At 39.9% G+C, this 18,092-nt stretch overlaps 1 protein-coding gene across 1 annotated transcript; it reads right to left on the bottom strand.

Moving 5' to 3' along the window:
- Positions 1–1,547: 1,547 nt before the first annotated feature.
- wdr75 (WD repeat domain 75) lies at positions 1,548–15,726 on the bottom strand. The gene is made up of 21 exons (XM_022741257.1): positions 15,623–15,726; positions 15,198–15,327; positions 13,951–14,016; positions 13,604–13,703; positions 12,909–13,033; positions 12,396–12,466; positions 12,083–12,199; positions 11,701–11,789; positions 11,328–11,486; positions 11,002–11,061; positions 9,856–9,971; positions 9,395–9,570; positions 9,027–9,184; positions 7,440–7,620; positions 5,799–5,893; positions 5,576–5,671; positions 4,920–5,089; positions 4,264–4,323; positions 3,730–3,879; positions 3,409–3,500; positions 1,548–2,989 (listed from the first exon to the last, which is right to left on the bottom strand). Exons 1-21 carry the CDS (start codon positions 15,706–15,708, stop codon positions 2,779–2,781), a joined length of 2,508 nt encoding a protein of 835 aa, XP_022596978.1. The 5' UTR covers positions 15,709–15,726; the 3' UTR covers positions 1,548–2,778.
- Positions 15,727–18,092: the final 2,366 nt, after the last annotated feature.

An 18,092-nucleotide genomic window follows, 5' to 3' on the forward strand; every position in this document is an offset into this window, starting at 1 on the left:
TATTTTCTTTCTTACTGAGAATTAGATGAGAAGATTGATACCACACTCAGTTCTTTCTTTTAAATATAGACCCACAGCCAACAGCTAGTTAGCTTAGCTTAGTTTAGCTTAGCTTAGTTTATTTTAGCTTAGCATCGCAAATGGAAACAAGTGGAAACTAAATTTGCCTACCAGCACCTAAAGCTCACTAATTAACACATTATATCTTATTTCTTAACCTGATAAAAAGAATGAAAATGTAAAGTTGTGGTTTTATGGTGGAGTTATGTGACAGATTATTTCTTGACTGGGCGCCTTCACTGTCTCCAGCAGGGCAAACAGCCGAGAAATAGTCTGACACATTACCCATCATAAAACCACTGTTGTTTTTACATACTAAACAAAATATTTAACGTGATAATTAGTGAGCTTTATGTGTGGGACTTCAGAGTGGTATCAATCTTCTCATCCTAAACTGTCCAGCTGTTTCTTTGAGCTAAAAAGATAAAGTTCTAGTTTAGGTTAATGTTAGAATTCTTGTTTTTACTTCCTTCTTTTTGTTGATTTTCAAACTTACTCTTTGTTGAACTGGCTTTGTTTAAATGGCAAAAAGAGGGTAAATATAAAGGGAAAGTTTAAAAAAGGTAAAACTGCTGCATGGTTAAAAAGGGGTTTCAGTGATGAATAAGTGTCCCCTAGTTCCCCCTATTTATTTCATTTCAAGGTTCATCGTTCTTCATTTCGAAGTTTATCATGAATATTTAGACAAGGTTTATTGCTTGAAAAGTGTAAAGTTTGCTTTACAACCTCAGGTCATATCAAGTCCATAAAAGTGACAGATAAATAGTTTAGGACTTGATAAGTTTATATTTATATATATATATATATATATATATAGTGTGACCCAGTTTGATCACCTAAGGTTCCGTAGGGCCTTGATGTGTGATGAATGCAGAGATCATGAAGACACGACGGATCTGTCCTTGGTGGGAGGCCTCAGGCACCTGACAGAGAAAGGAACTGAAAAATGCTGACATGAACATGCACTTGGACTATGGGAAGCAAATGTTACCTTCTCCTTCTGAGACAGCTTACTCAGGACTTCAGGATTTGTTACTCAAGAGCCTGCTGTGTCCGGCCTGACTTTACAGCACCAATAATGTGTTATTTCAAGGTCCTGGTGACATAAGAAGAGTTCGCTGTTCAAGCTTTCCAAGAAAGCAACGAGTACCTGTAATATCAAATATCATAGGCAGAATTTCCACACACAATGTTATGTATTGATTGATTATTTGTTAACATTAATTTTGCCTCCTATCTTAATCTTGATCTGAAAGCAACAGGCTGGTTAGGTGTGTGTCATAGTTCACCATCTTATACAACATCAGAAACGTCATCTGCATATATAACCCCCACCAGTTTTCTCAATTACATCACAGAGCAATGACAATGGAAAAAAAGGCTGAGTTTGGACTCTGGAAGACACTGATGTTGTGTATGAAGGTGAAGGATAAAGGAATACCATTGAGGCCGGCAGCTTAAACAAAAGTTTACATCTTTTTATTGAATTTCAAAATGTAGAAAATGTGTAACCGCACATCGACGTGCCTGCATGCAGTGTCTATAGAAAGTTGTCACCATATCCTTTTTTATGTTTTAACTTTGGTTCACAAGAAGTAATGAAAAGTTTCTGACAAAGATAAACAGAAAACAAACAATATTATAAAATGTCTAAATTGATTATTGTTCAAAATAAATGATGGCATTATAATTAATATCTTTTCTGTGACATACCAAACCATCACTGATGGATCCAGCTGTAGATTGTGTATTAAGTGAAATGTTGTGTAATTACGGCATAGCAGGTGATTTAAGGTCAAATAAACTAATCTGGAAGATCCAGAGGTGCTTTTATTTAATATGCCATCAAAAACTACATGATGGGGACCAGTGATTTCCAATCAGGGGTACTTATAGTCTGTCCTATGACTGAGAATGTGTGAAAACTGGCCAATGGAGAAGGTCCGACCTCTGCCACCCCAAGTCTTAGAAGTATGAATACAAATTTGATTAAACCTGAAACCAGTTTGATTAAAAAGAGACCAAGCCTAAACATGAACAATTATGTCAAAAAAACCATTGGTAACTACTGATGAAAACAAATATCTTGGAGCACAGAAAGATCAATCATTAAAATGAATCAGCTAGGGTTTGCCAGCAGGCGGCTGGAAGACTGAAATGACAAGATGGTTCTGTAGTCTTTTGCAGATAAATAATTTTAGATAAAAAACATACAGAAAGGCGGAAAATCCCGGCTCACGTGTTGCCCTCAGACCTGCAGCAAAATACAGAGAAAACCTGGAGGAAAACCTGCCGCGGTCTGCAGAACTGTGACTTAGGAAACTTATTCTCCAACAAGACCCCAACCACAAGCATTCAGCCAAAGCTTCACAGGACTGGCTTAAAAAAACAATGTTAATGCTCAGGAGTGGTCGAGTCAGAGTCCAGTCCTCAATACAGTCTAGAGCTCCAGGCAAGAAAACTGCAGTTCACACACGATCCTTGTGCAACAGAGAAAAACAGGGAGAATTTTTTTATTGATAAAATGTGTAAAACTACATTTTAAGGCTGTAACTGCTGCCAAAGGGTCAGATACTTGCACAATCAAATATTTGTTTCGCATTTGCAATATCCATTCTGGTTTACTGGTGAAAAACAACATAAAAAAATCTGTTGATGTGGTGAAAACGCTCTATAGGCCTGTATCTGTGTGAATGTCTGTTTTTGTACATGTCATGTTCAAGAGTCCAGAACGCCTGCGAGCCAGCTGTGGTCAAGTTTCTTCACCCTCTTCAGTTCCTTAACCTGGGCTTTTGTCAGAGGGGGGGTTGCAGTCTCTGTTGCCAGTGACACCTCCTCAAATCTTGAGGTACTGGATTCCATTTCCCCCTCTGAATCCTCTTCCTCATTCTCGCTCTCCATTGCTTCCTCTGCATGTTTGGTTTCCTCCCTGAGGCCATGAGAGCACACATGGAAAAAAAAAAAAAAAAAGGTTTACGTGACTCTGCATATTTTTGGAGATAAACAAGAACATGTTCCCATGTGCACCATGTCAGCCAGGATCTCAAGTTGCTGAATCACGAGGAGCCTCAATTCTAGCAGTGCTTTGTCAACTCACGCTGACATTATCTGACCCACAGCCATGAAGTTAGTGAGGCATCAAATATATTACAACATCACATATTTACCCTGAAACAGGAAAACCACATTAAACAAGTTAGAATTAACCACTGTGACTGTAAATGGTCATTATCCACCCTGTGTTAGGGCTTGATTTGCTTTTACTGTCTGACTCATTAACAAATAATTGGACACAGATTCAGAATTTGTGGAATTTCTGGAGCTTGACGGCCTCAGTGGACTACTGACCTGGAGTCTGTGACGGAGATGAGCAGAGACTGTACAAACATGGAGCAGAGGAAAGAGGTGGAGGGAAGGACGTGGGCTGGGGTCTGCAGGAGCTGTCAAAGAGGCAAAGGTTTAATATTAAAAAAACAACAAAAGATGTCCTTATATTTACATTTTCACAAAAAGTCTGAACCTCTTAATAGATGAACCAGCTTATATTCAACCCAAAGTGAACCTGAAGCAGTCAAAGGACAGAGGGTACCGTATGCTGCACAGATCGTGTCCCCGAGGGACATTTGTGATACTGAGCTGTATGAAAACACGCAGGGCTGAACTACTGACCTCCTTAATAGCAACAGATCCCTGTGGCAGAGGTGTTCTCTCAGCAGACAGGGAGCTCAGTGCATCTTGATTTTCCTGTTGCTGCTGCTGCCGGTGTTTCCCCAACAACAAGTAGAAGGGTGTCATGGCGACGCTGTCATCAATCACAAGCTTTAAGGGGGGGGGGAAATAATCATAACAATGTCAGGGAAAACAGGAAATGTCTCACATTAACAAAAATGAACCCAGGTCAATAGTTTTGAGAGGTGGGACGGAGGTACATCTTCAGCACTGATGTTTTTTAGCAACATCTGAATACAGGGGTCAGTCCAGCTCACAGTTTTCTTTCTCTCTTTTTTTTTTTAAGTTTTGGCATGTTGCACTTTGTAGGCATGAGCAGCTGCTGACTCTCAGATGTCAACTTTGGTCCTTTCAGAGTTCAGAACACAGCTGCAAACATCCTCACTATGCAACACCTTGAGTCTTTGAGCCCAAGGCCAAAAGTGCCAACAACCCACTGACGCTGAGCTGTGATTGGTGCACAGGTGACTGTACCTGTTTGCTGGAGGCCATCAGTTTGTCCTCTTCTGCCTTGGTGGTGAACGTCATGAGGTCCTGCAGGAAAGTTCACATCAGTCAACAGCATGAGCACAGTAATAACACACTTTGAATGTGCTACAGAACAAAGTTCTTTTTGTGTTAATGTTACATTTTCCCAACGTCACATTGTTACTACTATTTCATGATAATAACCTTGACATTCAGATCACATAAGGATGGCTGAGAGCAGACATGAAACAGACTTGAGGTTTATTTTGCCTTCATTTGGTTCGGATGAATTCACCCATTTCCTGCTCAAGATAAATTTTGTTCACATCTTTGTTTTAATTAAGTTTCAGGGCTGCAGTCTTAAGCACCTGAAGACAAAAGAACAAAATGATATCAACCTAAGTGCAACACCCCTTTGAACCAGTTACTGTAAACCTAAAAATGCCAAGGCACAGTGAAGAAAAGATAAAATCTGATCAGCTGGGTTTCAAGTGTCAAATGAATATACTTTATCATCTGGACAAGGTTGTGTGGACAAAATGCAGAAAGGTGTGTCCACATACTGTATTTTTGAGTATTTTTTTGGGAGCAAATCTCTTGTTTAAATCTCGCCTTTATTGTCAAGTTTAATATAAAATCTGTTTTGCGTTGGTGGTGTTTACCATGTACTGAGTGAGGAAGTAGAGCTGTGAGTGGTTGAGCCACTGGCTTGTCTCCTCACAGCTCTCCAGTATCTCCTCCCTCGGGGCGAAGACAGCACGAGTCACCTTCCCTGAACACACGGCCTTATGGGAAAACAGCGGCCGAGGCTCACTGGGCTTAAAGACAAACACTGAAACACAGAAGGAGGAAAAAAACATTACAAAGGACACATTGATCTCAGCTGACGGCTGTAAAAAGAGTCAACGGCCTGGCACAGTGACAACAGATGCCAGAACTAACATTATTGTTATTTGGTCATTAAACCAATGACCAACCTGTTATACATTAACTTTTATATATCTTAAAACTTTTAAGAGAACTTTTTTTTGATTTTGTGAACACTTGCTTTAGACCGTTTAATTCATTCTTGTGGAGTAAAGCACTGCATTTATAGTCTGTATGCCCTTAAGAATACACAGCAACAAAAACAATATACAGAGTGAAGGGAAACTGGATTTCCTTTCTTTGGACTGCCTGTGACATTGTGCTACAATATTCAAGTATATTATCCTGTTCAGAGATGGTTTCTGGGGCTTTAAATTTGATTTTCAAAAACTATTTTCTGTGTGGTTTGACATGTGATTCCAACTTGGAAACGCAGATTTGGGCAGCTTACAGTCGGTGCATCCAGCCTGACAGCAGAAGGCAGCCATGTTCTCAGAGAGGGGGTCGGCCAGCAACAGGCTGATGTCCATGGAGGTGCTCCACTCCACTGCCAGAGAGGACAGGAGACAGAGCAAAACAGGAAAAGAAAAAGTATGGTTAATTGCATGGACAAATTAAAATAAAAACTTTGATTAATGCAGATTTGTTTATGCCATGCACAGAGGTGGCCTTACAGGAGCAGGTGAGGAGGTTCCAGCAGCAGAGCAGGTTGCTCGCAGTGGTTCCCAGCAGATACTTGGAGCAGCTTAGTCGCCCAAAGCAAAGATCCCTGATGGAGGAAAAAAAAAAAGGTCCCTTTAGTTTTCCTGTTACTGTAAAAAATCCCAAGTGCACCCCCCCCACCCCCCGACCCTTCAGCCACTGAGCTCCACACACCACACATATTTCACAGGATTAGCTTTTGAAGAGTTTTCTGCTTTGGGGGGTTCAAATGGGAACATGTAAGCAGGGTCTGAACACCCACCAAGAATCAATAACTGCCTGCCTTTCAGACTGCACAATGCTGCCTTCTACATATCATATAAGCACGTCTGTGACATTCCCAGGAAAAAATGTATTAATTACTTTTCTTGATAAAAATTACTCCTGTCAGGTCAATTGTATCTGTTTTATCAGTGAGCCAAGACATTATTAATCCCTGAAGTTACGTGTAAAGAGAGGAAGGTTGGTGAGGTTGGAGGTGAAGCAATTGACCCAGCTCTACACATCCATAGGTGGTAGTTATGTAAGGGGCACTGGGCAGCTGTCAAAACAGCTGACCATTAACATCTTCCACTTTCCCCCACGTTCAACTCTGAAGCCTTATTACTCACAAATTCCCTTCCAGCTCCCAAATTACACAGGAAACATCTTGCTCATATGAAAAGGTTTTCTGAGTGTGATTGAGTTTTCAGAGTGAGACCTTTTCTACCGCCGTCGACCGTTAAAATAAGTCTCCTTTCCTCATGCTCATCTCTGCCAGGTCCTTCATTTTAAGATAAACTGCAAGTCATCTCTCTTTTGTTTTTCTTGCAAAGATAATAAAGGCTGAATCATTGTTTTGGGCTTATTTCAGAAAAGTGGTACAGAAACTAGCAACAGCAGTTGTGTGTCCTCACTGACCTGCCAAAATTTGTGAGACTCCAGCAATGTTGCGAAACTTGCAGCCTTTCCCCATGTTCAGTGGGCTGACAGGCAGCACTTCTTTAGCTCAGGCTGTAACATTTCTTTTCTGCTGTGATAAACAACGCCCTGGACCTCAGCCAGTGTGTTAAAGAGGTCATTTAACTGCTCAAAGACATCCACCACTGAGGGGCCTCGACGGCAAACAGCCAAACTCTACAACAGCCAACTGTTCAGTGAATCTGTGTGTGTATGTGTGTGTGTGTTGTGACTTTAACATGTTAAGTTTATGTGTTTTGTCGTGTCAGATGTTATCCCATTGTTTTTTTTAGCTGAATGTGAGGCCTTGACGTCCCTTTATCCACTCTGTACCTGTTATAACAGTTTGTACTAATCTTGCTCATTAGTTCCTTGCTCAGTGATAGCTGCATATCTGCATTTTAGTACAGATATTAAAATAATGCTTTGACTTGACATTGCATTCCATTAAAAAAAAAAACTTTTCACCCTTCTGTGAAAGGGTATTACTCTTTAATCCGTACAGCTGTACAGGAGGATGGCAATATAAAGAAGCTGACCAATCATTCAATGCTCATTTTCAATAGTCAACAGTGCTGCAAACATAACCAAATAAGTGCTATAAGTATCAAGGTTCGACACCCAGCTCTGCTGAACCTGTGGGTGTTCGTGTGCATGTATATATACGCTCTGACCTGATCGCTCCTGGCGGCTGGGACAGAGTTGTCAGGAGCTCCCAGGAGGACAGGCTCCACACAGTCACCACCTCCTGAAAGCTGACTGCCAACAAAGAACCATCGGCAGAGAAACTGCAGCACTCGGGCACCAGGGCGTGATAGGCTCCCACAAAATCACACGACCAGGAAGGACCTTCATCTAAGGACCCGTTCAAGAGGAAGGAGAGGGGGAGACAGACACAGAGAGTGTTAGATTAGTTAGAAATGCCTCCTAATTTGGCGAAAGCCTTAAACTCAATTGATGCTTCGAGAAACTAAAAGGGTAGAGCCTGGCACCAACCGTGTGGTTTGATTCTTACTGATATCCGAGACTTAAAATGTGCAAAATCATGGTTCTTCAAAGGACTTTGGATAAAAGCATCCCCTGCATGACACTGATTGGATAAACTAAAATGTTGAGGTAATATATACAGCCGTCTTACTATTCTTTACTCTGATATTTGTTTAAAATAATACGTTTAATGACCTATAAATTGACCATATGATGTTTTTCATTTAGATCAAAGAAAAGTGATTGATAGAGAGAGAAAATGTACTTTGGTTTTGTCAACTTTACAGATACAGGCTTGTATTTTTGCAGTGACCTTTTTGCTGTTTTTGCTGTATTTTAAATGGTGCATTTCCCAATATCATACTTTAATGCTGGAAAAAGAACATGGACTTCTGTGGTTAAAGCTGGAGTTTGGAACTTTTACATATGAATGAAAGTCTGTTACATTCATACAAGACCTTCTAAAACAAGTTCACACAATGCTGACTGACCCAATCAGTAACCAGGTAAGTCTCTGTATTCTGCAGTATACCACAGTTTTAAATATGGTGTCTGTGGTGACATTCCTGCGATGGCCAACCAGAAGCAACCAGCAATGTGGAGCAGCTGTAGCGACAGAGATGGAGTAGGCTACAGCAGCTGGGAGTCTATGGTGGAAAAACGTCATTTTTGTAAAACTTTCAAAAAACATAAAAAAAAGAAAAAAACTTGTTGCTGCAGAAAAAAAAAAAAAAAAAAAAAAAACTTGGCATCCAGAGGAAGGATTTCAGTCTAAAAAAGAAAGCGATTGACAGCAAGGACAAACATGGATTGCCACTGTTGTGCCTTTCCTCATTGGAGAGCGCTGAAAGAAGAGACTGAGAGCAGACAGATGTCACCTTACTGCTCTTGGATTGGTATGTAGCTATAACATTTACTCTACCTAAATAATGGATTATTTTCTTGGAGCGAGGCACGTGTCCACAGTGTTTGTGTAATTACTCTCACTGCCAGAAGGGGGAGACAAACGTTCTGCACTGCAGGTTTACAGTTACAGGTTAAATACTCAAATCCCACATCCTCACATAAAGCTCTGCATGCTCCTCAGTGATCATTAACTTGTAAAGAACACATAGTTTTTGAACCGTAAATTGGAGATGCACACCAAGAATCAGAAAAGTCAAAGCCTGTAACTGTGCTGAAAGAGCAGAGTAAATATTACCACTGGTCAACAGCTCAGCCGAACTCTGCCTTTTGGTAGAATGGACTGTCAGAAACAGAGCCTGAGTGCTTACCCTCTGTGTGGGCTGGTGCGGCCAGCTGCCATGCTTTGAAGTGTCCGTCCTTGCTGGTGGAGACCAGCATGGTGGTCTGGCTGTCAGCGGAATGGCAAAAGGACATGGCTGTAATCCGGGCCTCGTGGGGGGCCGAGATGGTCGTGTTCAGCACAAAACTGCAAGTGATTCAGAGAGCATGTCACAGGGTGGTGGTTGAGGATCAAGAAAAAAAGAAACTATTATTTAACCTTTGCTATTACACCAAGAAAAAACACTACTGGACTGGACTGAACTACAAACTCAGAAATACTTTTGGCCAGTCTACCACTGAATTATACTGATTAATGAGCAAATAGAAACATCAGATAAACTTTAGACATCTGTACCTCTGTGTTTGTTCATCAAATGCCCACAGTTTTAAATTAAGCTCCAGGTCAGCATCTTTCTGTTTTCTTTCTTCCACTGTTGCTAGCCAGTTTCCAGAGGTATCGAAGGCCGCCTTGACCACCTCAAACTGCTGCAGGCCCGACTCATGAATGTACTCCTGCTGCACGATGTCCAGCTGCACAAAACACAGAGGATGACCTCAGAATTTAGCTATTACTGCCAATTCAAACTGAGGTGTAGCTGGCAGAGTTGTTAAGTGAGTCTGTGGATCAGAGTGGATTTGTATTTCCATCCACAGACATTTCTGCTGTTGTTTTGAAATACTTCTATCCATATTTATAAAGTTTCTGGAGCTAATACAGCATTACGTCAATAAAAACCTCTGAAAATAATCCACAAACTCACATGGTCTGGTGTGTGTGTGATATTATAAGCTCAGTGTATACAGCAGAGTGCTTACATTGTACAGCAGTTTGTCTCTCTGCAGGGAGTAAAACTGCAGGTGGCCTGGTCTGCCGTTCAACACCATGGCTTTGCTGTGTGGGTCCACCATCAAGTCGGTCCTGACACTTTCTCCTGCACCGGAACAGAGAGAGGTGAAAATCAGCTGCTTCCTTTAACCTGGCAGATTCAAACATTTTATTTTCTCTTTTTGATATGTCACATGAGGAAAGAAAGATTTGATGCGAAAGACTTTTGTTTCCCACTAAGCCAATGTGATACAATACAAGGTGTTTCTTGTTAAAGGTTTTCTCTGCCGCTGACTGTGGTTTCTTGCTGCAGGTGCTGGTGATTGTTGCTTGCCAAGAGTTTCAGTTTACAAGCCGAGAGGTTATAACACGTCCTCTGAGCAGCACTACCATCTTCAGGGCAGATTGGACGCTACAGTGACTTGGTATCGTAAAGTGTCATCACTTTACGATACCAAGAAAAGATGAACAAGACGGTCCGACTGGGCCGGAGCTAGCTGGTTAGCATGCTGACTTGAGAAGAAAAGAAGTGATAGAGAAAAAAGTTAACATTGGTGCTGTTTCCACATCTGGAGACAGCTGTTGGTGAGTAAAAGAACAAAGTTTGATGCTGAACTCACGTTTCTTCTAGACTGGTAAATTCACAGCTGTTAATGCTAATGTTAGCTATGTATAGATTAGCAAAACTTACAAATAGTCCCTTTAATAAAAGGCTTGACATAAAAGACTTGGTGACAAGGTAAAAAAAGTAATTTTCATTTCACTCTGACTGTACAATAATCCTAACAGTGATAAGATCTTTGACTTCCATTTAACACTCTTGTTAATACTCTTGTTAATTGGGGCTTTCATGGTGATCCTTCGCCAGGGCTTTGTTTGAGTTCTTTTATTTCTCATGTTAATTTCTCTGATGTGTTGTCTAGAAACAAATTTAGTCATTTGAAACTGAGGTATTTGTTAATTTTCAACACCCTGCACTATTACAGTGTCAGCAACTTGTGTGAGTGGTTTATTGTTTAAGATGAGAATACTGGTGAATTAAAAGCTTCTTCGATAATGGTCAAACGTTTGTGTATGAGCCCTATGCAGCATGTTTATCAGTGTACGTGCTCTTGCCACCTACAGTCTGTACTCACCTTTGACCAGGCCTTGAATGACGGCTGATACTTTAACACAACTCTGGATGACAGTGATCTCTAGAACAAGGAGGAGACTGAAGTCAGCTTTCCATTAATAATAAAAACTTTGCATGAAGCCTATGTAAACATTTCACAGCTGCAGTCATTGCTTCCATTTGTGTCACCTTTCTCTGCTCAGTCAGTGACACAGATGTGAGTTCTTAGGTACAAAATAAACTTCTTAAAATGCTAATAATATACACGCAACTATTTCCACTGTTACCAAAATCACTCTGTGTGTCTGTGTTTCATCTGAGTGCACAGTACAGGGAAAAGCTCCTTACTGTTGTCACTGTGTGAGGTACAGAACAGTGCTCCATCAGGTGAGACGGTGATGTGTGTGATGGCAGCACCCAGGCGGGGCAAGAAGTCCCTCTGGCTCTCCTGGTTGTATCTCCACTGGACAAGCACAGACTCCACACCTCCACTCAGCAGGTTGGTGCCTGTCAAACAAACCAGAAATCCATACAGAGGCAGGAACAGGGCACTGATGCCTCTCTCTTCAAAAATAAATAAATATGAGCTTCTGAAGAACTGGTAGCTAATATTTAGCATACTATGGGAAACGCAGACTTGATTCCACTTTCCTGCATAACATATTAGGAAAGAAAAGGAACAAATGGTCAGTCAACAAATGACGTGTACAAATGTGTGTACCTTCTGGAGTGAAGCGCAGTGAGCTGACAGCACTGTGATGCCAGTGCAGAGTGGAGTATGTGTACTCCTTCTTGTGGTTGAAGTTTCTCCTGAAAGGATAAACAGTCATGTTACACTAATAAAGTTTCACCTTCATCTGAAGAACTCTGTACATACACTTCGTATACACACACCGCCCCAACCAAAGAACTAAAAAGTTGCTTTACAAAGAAAAAAAAAAAAGGGAATTTACTGCTATAAATATAATATAACATATCAGCAAAATAGTCAAGTTAAAAAAAATAAATGCGCAGCAGATTTTTAGTCTAAATGATTGTTCAAAACTATCAACACACTGGGTGGGAGTGTATATGCTTCAAGGCCATGTTGTCACTACACTCACCACAAACGAATCTTGCCATCTTCATGCCCAGTGGCGATGCAGTCATCTTGTGGGTGGCAGGCAACACAGGTGTACGTGTTCTTCCCTCCTTTCTTGTTGTCTTCTTTGAGGGGAAACCTAGCAACCCACACAAGAAGAGATATGCGGTTTTATTAAACATCCTCAGGGCTTTGTGGACAAATGTGGGTTTGTGAACATCATGGGTTTTATGATTCACAACCTTTGTCACATATGGTAACTCCACCCTTGGTCTCCACAACATTTTGTGTCTAATGAACCATCTCCACACTTGGTAACTGATGCACTGGCTCACCTGTATGACTTCTGCTTCTTGAAGAAATAGACCTCGAGCTGCAGACCTTTAGCTGAAGCAATAAATTCCCCCTGTGAAGACGATAACATTTGGTTATTATCACATACAAGCTGGATCGTGGCTGATCTAGGATCTGCACATGAAACCTCTTCTTGAAGAATTGCTGGTGCCAATTTGAAGTTGAAATAAACATATAGGTGTCGCTATATATTTATTTTTACGGGATAAAGAACAAGTATCCAAAGTTAATTTTACAGTTATTCAATTCAATGCACCCACTGGGCTGTACTGGGGTTTTTGAGGACAGATACAACTTGAACTGATTCTATAGATAATTCTCATGGTAAAAAAAATACTGGATAATTGTAATCTGGCACAGCAGAGGAAAGTCTGATAAAGTCAACAAGCTTTCAAACCAATACCTGTCAGCAAACTAGCCAAGCAGGAGATATCAGTTTTGGGAAAGTAACAGTTTAAGATGGTGTATTGGTGACAGCAGTTGTGTGTGCATACCTCTCTACCAAAGGCAATGGCTGCTGGGTTGGAGCTGACGTCACTGAGCACAGCAGAGAGCTCTCGGGCCTCCACCAGCTGATCTCCGCTCTGCGGCAGATGTACCGCAACCAGCTGGAACAACTCTGCGCGCACGCACACGCACACACAAACACACACACACACACACACACACACAGTCAAACATCAGCCTGTTACACATTCTTACCCACTGACCTCTTACCCAGTTCCTACTTTGCAAATGTTAAAAACCCCCATGAGAACAATTTGCCATTTTCTGTATCTGGCGCCTCCTACAGGTAAAAATAATATAATGTAGTAGATAGTCATGTATGCAGATTCAGTTTTTACCAGGACGGTCTCATTTTTTCTACAACAAACATTCCTGTCATTAAAAAACAAACAAAATCACTGTTTTTTGTGTGAATAACAGGAAGTGGTGTGAAGCTTTCTAAAAACAGCCAGCCTAGTTCTGCAGTTTCAGCATTATCATTTATTACTCTCATCATTTGGTCTTGAAGCTCAATGATTGCTCAGTAATTGCTTATGGTTTTGGGTTTGAACTGAAGTGAGAAACATTAAAATGATCCACTGGCATTTTCTTCTGGCAAAGCACATAGGGTGTCAGAGATGTTGAGATAATGTAGGTATCAAACTCAAAAAACCATCACAGATAAAACAGATGTCAAACCTACCAGATCTTTTGTCACTCAGTGTGGGGGTAACGATAAAGATGACTCCTTCATGGTTTGCAGATGCGTAGATGGAGTAAATTGGGTATCCAATAACATAAGTCTGGAAGAGATCACACAGCTGTCACACGTGGTGTTCAGAGAAAAAGACAACACTGACCCTTTCTCAAACTGATCCCTAACCACCAGTCCTTCACTACTATGTCACTGCACGTTACGCTAAGATGTAAATATAGAGGTAAACTGTGATTCAGATTCATTCAGAAAAAATGTGCAGGATGTGCGTGTCAGTGCTGGATAGGGATGAGCCACAAAACTGGAGAAAAAACAATGCATGAATAAAGCTGCACCTTAATAAGGATGCCATCTGTGAAGTCCCAGAGTCTGACAGTGCCATCTGCTGAGCAAGAGTAGACCTGCAATAAAACAGGAACACATCAGCACAGGAGTAGAAATGTAATGTGTGGATGTTTTAGAGCATAGTTTCACACACACTGCCTCAGGGGTTACACTGAAAGAAATGCATTTCAAATATTTTATATTGCAAGCTTTATTCAAATTTAATATTTGAATACAGCAATAGTTTATCCCAAACCCCAGTATTGCTTAATAAAAGCTCGCCACAGCAAGACCTGGCCCTGGTTGAGTTTAACTAGATACAGATGTGTTGCCATGACAAAAAAAATACAGGAAAACAAGAATTTAAAAAACGTTATGGTGAGGTGGAGTGCCTAGTGATTATGAAAAAAAGCATTTTGTCAAAATGGAAAACAACATGACAACAGTAGGCAAAAAAGATGTATTTTACGTTGTGACAACTACAGACATGCTGCCAAGGTGAATGACATTAATAGCAGACATTTCCATAACCTCATCAAATCACACCAAATCTTAAGTACATGTGCTATTGAGTTCGTCTTTCACCATAGATGGATCTACACAATTTATTGGTGCTAAAGATTAGCCAATTAATTACTAAAATGTTTAACAGAATAACTGTGCACTATTTTGATAATTTATTCATAATAATTAGCAATTAATTTTATTATAGTTATTGATTAAGCCATTAAGGAGGCCAAACACTTCCTGGTTTCAAATTTTCTGGAACAATTTGCTGCTATTCTCTTTGTTATACAATTGGACATTTTATATCCTTGGGTTTTGGGCTATTTCTCAGACAAAGCTAAATTTTCAAAGTCAAGAAGAATTAATCATAGAAAATAATGAACAAATAAATTAACATGAAGTTAAGTTACACTAGGACGCTTATGCTATCAGGAAACCATTGGAAAAATTTTAATCCAAACAAATAGTGCTTGTTCAGAAAACAATCACTACACTGGAGAGGAGCTGGTTGGTGAGTTGTGTTTATATTGACAAGATAAGATTTAGGAGCCCACACCGTCACTTTTCCATTATAATAACATACAGTTTGATTTCATAGCTGTGAGTAGACTTACAGGTTAGTACTTCTGTGCTTATACTTATACTAGCTTTAAACACTAGTAAGAAGAAGTCCTCTTCAAGGCGAGTTAGCAGTACTTCTAATGGGGGTAAGGTAGAGCTGTTAATAAATTGTGTGGTGAGATGGGTTTACCTGCAGGTGATTAGAGGGTTTGAGCACCACACCAGTCACCAGGTCCGTGTGTCCCCGCAGGTCATGGATACACTCCTCTGTGGAGGTGCTGAACACCTTCACACACTCTCCCGAGGCACACAGGAGGAAACTGCAGTAACGTAAACCACATCTATTACACAAGAGCTTTATACTTTACGGACTGAAGACAGTTATGTTTTTGTTGGTAAGGTGTGTACATTAAATTGCCGACACAGGGTGTTGCAAAGGTGGGACAAGCTGGTGATAACTGTAAACAGCAGCAGAAATATTAACTGTTAGCAAGCAGCTTGCTAACGCTAACTGCTAGCACCAGCGTTAGCTATCAGGCTCATAAAAGCGCAAGAAACTGCTCGAATCTCTTCCACGAAAAGTCAAATATTATGGGGTTGAAAACACACACTAACCTTGAATCATTGCTTATGACAGGCCCCCTGAAGTTTATTTTACTGCCACCTCGGTGAACCACGCGGATATCCCCGTGTTCTACCATGTTTTTGCTGAAGTCAACTTTCACCTCTGACCGTTGACCTTTCTTCTTCGTTGTGTTTATTCCGGTTCATTCACTGCCATTCACCACTTGGCGAGCCATGTTATAGACGCTTTTCTGCCTCCTGCTGAAGTGGATGGTAAAGTGTGGACTCAAAATAAAATAAAATAAAATAAAATAAAATAAAATAAAATAAAATAAAATAAAATAAAATAAAATAAAAAATAAAATAAAATAAAATAAAATAAAATAAAATAATAAAATAAAATAAAATAAAATAAAATAAAATAAAATGAAATTCAATGAAATGAAATGAAATTAAATCAAATTAAATTAAATTAAATCTGCTGTTTTCATCATTATCTCAGCTAAATATGTTTTCCCTTTCCAGTAGAGTTTCAGGTAATCCACCCACCTCTTGAAAATAGAACAGAGGGGCTCCATCAGCGAGGAGGTGAGGCTGGTCTAGTGAAGGGGAGGGGAGATAACAGAAGATAGGGATATTACAGTTGCTGGGTTTCCTGTATATTGCAGGTACAGATATGAGATAGATAATTTATTTATCCCCTAGGGGAAATTCATGTGTCCATTATCTCAATGTTGATAGTAATAAAAACAGTTAATAATAAATAAACAATAATAATTAGATTAGTCCACATCCTTTGGCTGAGGTGTTGTATAGCCTGATGGCAGTGGGAACAAAGGATCTCCTGAACCCCTCTTTCCTTCAGCGCAGTGAGATGAGACACCACATGCCACAATAGCTGTGTCATCCGGAGCCAGAACAGTCCCCTGTGGAGCGTCATCACTGTCCCTAAGACACAGTTACTCAGCCTGACGTACTGTGGTCATCTTGTGATGTATATGAAAGCATGAACATAAGGGATTTATATTGTTTAAAAAATCCACAAGAGGTACAAAAAGACATTAATCTGTACTGCACTGTGCAATTTTTTAGTAGATTCTGTTTTTATACTTTCTATGACTTTACTGTTGCTAAGGTGAAATAGGTTAAAATTGAAAAACCATCGGCATAAATACTTATTCATTTGAACACATTCTAAAATGAGGAACAAGCTTGTGTGTGGTTTGTCATAGTGTATGTTTGGTGTTATATCCTAGTTTCCTGTTTCTAACACCTATGTCATCTTGTGAACTTTCATATGTTGTTCATGCAACGTTTAAACTTTTCTATCTACACATCCCTTGAAAGAACAAAACAAAACCATTTCACAGGATTTACTATTTCTTTCTACAATTGCCAGTGCCTCTTAAAATAACATACATACATGATTAATTATAACCTCAACAATTCTGCATGTGATATTGTCATATAAATATAACAACTTTACAAAAATAAGTGGTTACCCAAAATCACACATATGATACTTCAGCGCATCTGTTTTCTATTAGTTAACCTTTACAGTTATGAATCTGTCAATGAAATGTCATGATTCTGCTCTGAGAAGACATTGTCATTTAACCTCTTTGGTGAATGCAATACGCTTCAATAGACACATATTTTTTTTATTAGGCTCTATCAACTAATAATGAACTATTTGTTGTTCAGATAACCTACTTTTTTTACTTTCTATGACTCCTTACAGTGATAAGAAGACCTCATTGAGCTAGAGGGAAGATTGAAATCCTCCTCCAGTCCTGTTGATGTCTCACTGTGAATAGATGCTCCATTATAAACAGCTCCCTGTGTCCTATTTTATTTTAAACATGCAGTTATTCAGCCTTTTCTGAAAAAATCAAACCTTCATTCATCTTTTCTAAATAAATACAGGCCCATATCGAAGCTGCCTTTTATTTCAAAGATTTCAGAAGAAGTTGTTGCCCAATAGTCCAGTGCTGTTTTGACCGCACAACAACAACCAACATTTCAGATAAACTCCAGTCTGGTTTCCGTCAGAGGCATTCCACTGAAACTGCTCTACTAAGCACCTCCAGTGACATAAAGAGGTATGATGATGTGGGCGGCTTTAGACACTGCGGATGACAGACTGAGAGACAGTAGGTGGGTGTCTCTGGGAGTGCCCTCAACTGGTTTCCTCCTATCTCTCAGATAGGAGTTTGTGTGCTTGGTCCCCAAAGGCCTGATACTGCTGCTCTTTCCTGTGGTGTACCTCAGGGCTCCATCTTAGGTCCTATACTATTTGCTTCATATGCTTCCCTTAGGTCACATTATTAGCATATCTTACACAGTGTTAATGTTTACACAAACAAATATTTGCCCATTTCTAATGCTGTTTTTTAAATGTATAAAAACAAATAACAGTTTTTAAGTTGTTGACAGAAATTAAGTTCAGTCAAATTTAGTTTAGTTTAGTTTTATTAACAAGAGTGGTATGTTAATTATAATTACCATCATGATTATCATT

This window comes from Seriola dumerili, unplaced genomic scaffold, assembly GCF_002260705.1.
Source record: "Seriola dumerili isolate Sdu_G_001 unplaced genomic scaffold, Sdu_1.0 BDQW01000052.1, whole genome shotgun sequence".
In the NCBI taxonomy this organism is placed as follows: Eukaryota; Metazoa; Chordata; class Actinopteri; order Carangiformes; family Carangidae; genus Seriola; species Seriola dumerili.